Raw genomic sequence first — 6,000 nt, forward strand, 5'->3', positions numbered from 1 at the left:
TGGCTATTAGCCAGGATGGGTAAGAATGGTGTCCCTAGCCTCTATTCGTCAGAGGATGGAGATGGATGGCAGGAGAGAGATCACTTGATCATTGCCTGTTAGGTTCACTCCCTCAGGGGCACCTGGCATTGGCCACTGTCGGTAGACAGATACTGGGCTAGATGGACCTTTGGTCTGACCCGGTACGGCCTTTCTTATGTTCTTATGTTCTTATGGTAGGGTTGCTTACGACGGACGGAGCAGAGCCCCGTGGATTTGGTCAGTCTGCAGCTGCAGTTTTCACCTCTCACCCCAGAGCTGTGCTCCAAAATCCCCACTTTCGTTTGAAAACAATGGAGTTTCCAGGCTTTGGGGCCAGGAGGAAACCTCACAAACACGACATGTTGTCCCCCCACACACACGCACACCGCCCCCCTGTCCAGAGCTCTGCCTGACGGTGGCAGGGGTCATTCCCTGCATCAGCCCAGAATCCACAGCGTGCGTCTTCGGTGAAAAGAGCCCTCCTCCCCCGGAGAGAGAGCCGGGAGTAAGGACCACCCTCGGACTTAGCTGTGCCCCTCCGGGCTGCTGCCAGGTGTCCTGGGCAGCGTGGCTGCGGAGTGCGGCACCGGAGTGCAGCAGGGGCTCTGGCTCTGGGGCTCCGGGAGAGCTCGGCTGGGAGGATGCACTGAGCCTCGGCCCGTCGTGGGTGGGGACGCTGGGCCTGGCCTCCCGCCCTTCTGCAGCCAGCTCCCGCGGTGCAGCGTCCCCCGCATGGCGGTGCCCGGGGCACTGCCAAGGGGGCGGAGAGGTGGCCAATAGAGCCCTGGTCCCGCTCTGCGATCTGTCTCTGTCCCTCCCCTCCGTCTCTCGCTCCTTGGTGTCTAGCCATGTCTCCCCTTCTCCCGCCCCCAGCCCACGTTCGGTGACTCTGGCGCTCACGGGCACTGCCAGGGCAGACTGGCTGGCCCGCTGGACCCGGCGGCAGGGACTAAGCCGCTACGGCTCTGATGCATCCTGTGCCCAGCCCAGCCCAGCCCAACGGGACCCTCCCGTGCGGGGCTCAGGGCGAGGGCAGAGGAGGCAGCTGGCTCCAGCCCGCCCTTGCCGCCCGCCCCATCCCCGACAGAGAGGAGCCGCCGGACAGTGGTCAGGGATGCTGGGACCAGCCTCGGGGGCGGAGGTCGGCCATCGCCCTGCTCCTGCCGTGCAGCGCCTGGCACGCGCTGTGCTGCCGCTCAGAACTGGCACCGACGCCCTGGCCCAGCAGATGGCACCTGAGAGACAGGCTGCCATGACGCCCCCCATCCCCTGCCGCCGAGCTACGATTCCTCCCCGGCCCCTCCTCACGCCCTCTCAGCTCCATTTCCCTCTCTCCCCTCCCCCTCCGTTCCCCCATCCCTGTGCCCCTCCCCTCCCCCTCCGTTCCCCCATCCCTGTGCCCCTCCCCTCCCCCTCCGTTCCCCCATCCCTGTGCCCCTCCCCTCCCCCTCCGTTCCCCCATCCCTGTGCCCCTCCCCTCCCACTCCATCCCCCATCCCTGTGCCCCTCCCCTCCCCCTCCGTTCCCCCATCCCTGTGCCCCTCCCCTCCCCCTCCGTTCCCCCATCCCTGTGCCCCTCCCCTACCCTCCCCCTCCATCCCCGTGGCCCTCCCCTCCCCTCGCCCTCCGTTCCCCCCTTCCTGGGGCCCATCCCCTGTCCTCCCACTCCATCCCCCATCCCTGTGCCCCTCCCCTCCCCCTCCATCCCTGTGCCCCTCCCCTCCCCCTCCGTTCCCCCATCCCTGTGCCCCTCCCCTCCCCCTCCGTTCCCCCATCCCTGTGCCCCTCCCCTACCCTCCCCCTCCATCCCTGTGCCCCTCCCCTCCCCCTCCGTTCCCCCATCCCTGTGCCCCTCCCCTACCCTCCCCCTCCATCCCTGTGCCCCTCCCCTCCCCTCCCCATCCGTTCCCCCATCCCTGTGCGCCTCTCCTCCCCTGCCTTCCCCCATCCCTTTGCCCCTCCCCTCCCCCTCCGTTCCCCCATCCCTGTGCCCCTCCCCTCCCCTTCCATCCCCCATCCCTGTGCCCCATCCCCTCCCGCTCCATTCCCCCATCCCTGTGCCCCTCCCCTCCCCCTCCATTCCCCCATCCCTGTGCCCCTCCCCTCCCTCTCCATTCCCCCATCCCTGTGCCCCTCCCCTCCCCCTCCGTTCCCCCATCCCTGTGCCCCATCCCCTCCCCCTCCATTCCCCCATCCCTGTGCCCCTCCCCTCCCCTTCCATCCCCCATCCCTGTGCCCCTACCCTGCCCCTCCGTTCCCCCATCCTGTGCCCTATCCCCTCCCCCTCCCTTCCCCCATCCCTGTGCCCCTCCCCCTCCGTTCCCCCATCCCTGTGCCCCTCCCCTCCCCCTCCATTCCCCCATCCCCTCCCCCTCCCCCTCTATACCCCCATAACCCCATTCCTGTGCCCCATCCCCTCCCCCTCCATTGTCCCATCCCACCCCTCCACCCTCCTCCCTTTTCCATTCTTTCTCCCCAGGCCTGATCCTGGAGCCCCCAGGCCCCATTGAGGCTGGTGGGAGCTGGGTACATGGAGGGCTGCCCGGGTCAGCCCCCCAGCTCTGTCCCACTCCAGGGGATCCCAGGCTGCCTGTGAAACTGGCCTGCAGAAGTGACCGGCTGTAGCATTCATGTCGCTCAGTAACGGGGATGCGGCCCAGGCCCCTCCTGCTGGAGCCGTGGCCAGGGCAGGGGGTGCCGGTTGCTCTGCTCCGTGGGCCTAGCTCCCCATCCACGACCAAGCCCCGGGGTCCCCTCTAGCCTCTCTCCACAGACCTTCCCCTAGGGATGCGACCGCTCCATGGTGACCGTCCCCTCCCCTCTCCCCATGCAGGTGGAGCTGTCGGACGGGACGTCCCACACCATCACCGACGCCTACGCCGGCAAGGAGTACATCATCCAGGTGGCCGCCAAGGACAACGACATCGGCACGTGGAGCGACTGGAGCGTCGCCGTGCATGCCACGCCCTGGACGGAGGAGCCCAAGCATCTCACCACGGAAGCCCAGGTGGCAGGTGAGGGTGCCAGGCAGCAAGGGGGCCAGCAGGGACGGTGCAGCAGGGCCCGGGGGTTTGACCCCTCTCCTGCCAAGGGCTTGGCATCACCACTGCTGCACAGCTGATGGGAAGCAGAGAGTCAGACCCCACGAAGGGGTGACGGGGGGTCGGGGGGTTGCCCAAGTTCACACAGCAAGTAGCAGAATCAGGACGAGAACCCAGGAGTCCTGGCTCCCAGCCTCCTGCTCTTACTCACAAGTCACCACTCCCCTCCCAGAGCTGCTCACAGAACCCAGGAGTCCTAACTCCCAGGCCCCCTGCTTTGACCATTAGACCCCACTGTCCTCCCAGTGCCAGGGACAGAACCAGGAGTCCTGCCTTCCAGTCTCTAACCCACTAGACCTCACCCTGTCAAGCTGGTGCACTGCATCATGGGACAGCTGGAGGTCAGGAGCACCGGCACTCGCCAGACTGAGTGAAAGCAACCCAGGGACCCAGAGGCCTTGCTCTTCCTCCAGGTGGCAGCAGGTTTCAGGATCCAGATGCAGGGGGCAGTCCCCAGCTCCTGGAGCTATTGCTTCAGGCTCTCTGCATACTCAGGTAGGCATCAGTTAACTTAGGGCACATTTTCAAGCTTTTCTGTGCATCCATGAAGGGCAGAAACACATTGCATTTAAACGGCAGCTGAGATTCGGATTCATCACGTGAGTCCTGGGGCTGGCTGGGGCCCATACTGCCTATGCTGTCCACACTGGATCTGCCCAGCTGTGACCCTGGAGCTCCTGCCAGAGAGTGGGGCGAAACGAAACGAGAGACAAGGCCCAAGCCCCTTGGTGTCGTCAGTGCATCTGAGGGGGCTCCCGTCAGCCTGTCCCAGGCTGTGACACCTCCTCCCTCCATCTCGAGCTGTTGCATTCTGTCCATCTCCAGTCACACACACCCACAAATGGGCTAGTTAACCTGAACAGCCCCTCCCCCCACCCCACTGGACAGATGGGTAAACTGAGGCACGGGAAGATTAAAGCCCAAGGTTTCAAAGAGCCAGCTAGATGTGGGTGCCCAGTGAGCAGCATTTCCAGCCTCCCAGGCTGAGCCCCCCAAACTAGCAGAGACCTTTGCCAGCTGCACCTCAGCAACCCACCCCTGGCCAGAGTGACGCAGCCCCCGAGCGGGGATTCAAACTTCTCCAGTCCCTGGGCTGAGCACTAGCCCATGCTTCCCTCTCCTCGACACACAACACACACGTGCAAATGTCCTGGACGCTCACCCTCGCACAAAACACCTGTCCCCACACACGCTGCTCGGAAACAACGGAGCCCTGCCGGCGCCCTCGGAATTAGCCTCTGCTTCTGTCTCCTGCCCCGACCCCTTCGAGAGCTTCGGCTAAGAGCCAGCAAGGTTTGGCCTCCACCAGGACCGGGCCGCGTACCGTCCCCGCGGCGGGCGCGCTCCCCCCAGCTGCGTTACAGCGTTTCAGCCGGCATGTCAGATGGTGGCCCGGCCTGTGCTGACTCAACTCCTCCCAGCTCTGGCCTCCGGCTTGCGAAGAAGCGCTAAGGATTCGTAGGAAGGTTATTATTCAGTGGAGTGCTGACCAGCCCCCCGACCCCGCACAATGGCTCGGAGCCACGCCAATTAGAAAGAAAAGGCACAAAGTTAACGAGCCCCTGTTTCTAGGAAAGAGCTGGGACGGCGTCCAAATTCACGACGTCGGCCTTCGGTTTCCCAGAAGGACTGGAGCGGCCGCCGGCTTGGTTCCCCCCACTGGCACTGCCTGCCAGGAGGTTGGGTAATCCACATCCCCAGAGCAAACAAATCACTGCTTCTCGCAGACAGCTGGGAGAGCGTCCAAATTCTCAGCGCTGCGCAAATCCTCGGCACTACTGGCCATGGGTGTGCGAGGCCTTGGCACTGCCGACACTCTGTGTGTGCAAATCCTTGGGCTGTTAGCTGTGTGAGTCAAAGCAGCCTCGCCCGCATGGGGCATGCAGGCGAGCGGGGAGACACTCACTGCTGCAGGAAGAAGCCCAGGCTGCTTGCTCTCAAGCTGAAGGATGATACACCGAGATGTGCCCTCTGGAGGCTGCGGCACCTGCCAGGATTCAGCTGCATGAAGCTTATCAGACAGAGCCAGTAGTTTGCAGCCATTCAGACACATGCTGCCTCAGATGCATACACAAACCCTTGCAAAGTAACACACCTACACACCCGGACATCACACAAACATACACCCAAGTGCTTACAAACATGCATTCCCCCGTTTACTCACACAGCTATATTCACTCACAGACACTCTCTGAGGCGTGTGAACGCTCACATGAATACGCACACACGCCCGGCTTTCTCCGGTTGAGTTAACTGGTCCTTTGTGAGCGTGACACACTATACAAGTGTCGCTGCAGGCTGACTCACGCACACCTCTTCATATGCATGCACACACCACCTTGAATGCACATGCATGGCTTGCATGCATACACACATACTTCTCGCACGCACCCCCCATTTGCACCCCTCTTGATGCACACACAATGACAATTGCTCTGAAATAGCTGAGCTGCACCGGACCCCTCGGAATTAGCCTCTGCTCCTCCCTTTCTCTGTCTCCCGGACACCCTGGAGAGGTTTGGCTAAGCACCGCTGAGCGGCTCCCCCTCCCCGCCCAGGATTGGCCCGTGGCCCCTGGTGGCAGTTCTGGTCAGCATGTGACTAGTGGCCGGTTCCCCCCAGCCTGCTCTCCAGCTGGTGGACTGACACTGCTGCCCCTTGGCTCCTGCCCAGTGGCTGCAGTTAGATCTAAAAGCAGAGCATGAGCAGCCGATTGCTGCTAGGAAAGAGCTGGTGGTGATTCTGCTCTGGCGGCGCTGTGGAGGTGGGGGCCCCAGCTGGGCCGGAGGGAATTCCGGGTTAGGGCCCCCCAGGACCTGCTCTCGAAGGGAATAGGGGAACGTCTGGGCCGGGGGCTGTATGCCAGGAATACAGCCCA

At 63.5% G+C, this 6,000-nt stretch overlaps 1 protein-coding gene across 5 annotated transcripts in view; it reads left to right on the plus strand.

Annotated features, from left to right (window-relative positions):
* Positions 1 to 6,000, plus strand: part of CNTFR (ciliary neurotrophic factor receptor) — a 430,747-nt gene that overhangs the window by 415,357 nt on the left and 9,390 nt on the right. For all 5 annotated transcript variants that reach the window (XM_045020582.1, XM_045020584.1, XM_045020585.1 and 2 more), the window contains one exon: positions 2,855 to 3,035. In XM_045020582.1, coding sequence (XP_044876517.1) covers positions 2,855 to 3,035 — 181 coding nt within the window. The remainder of the gene's footprint in view (positions 1 to 2,854; positions 3,036 to 6,000) is intronic.

This window comes from Mauremys mutica, chromosome 6 (assembly GCF_020497125.1).
Source record: "Mauremys mutica isolate MM-2020 ecotype Southern chromosome 6, ASM2049712v1, whole genome shotgun sequence".
Classification (NCBI taxonomy): Eukaryota; Metazoa; Chordata; order Testudines; family Geoemydidae; genus Mauremys; species Mauremys mutica.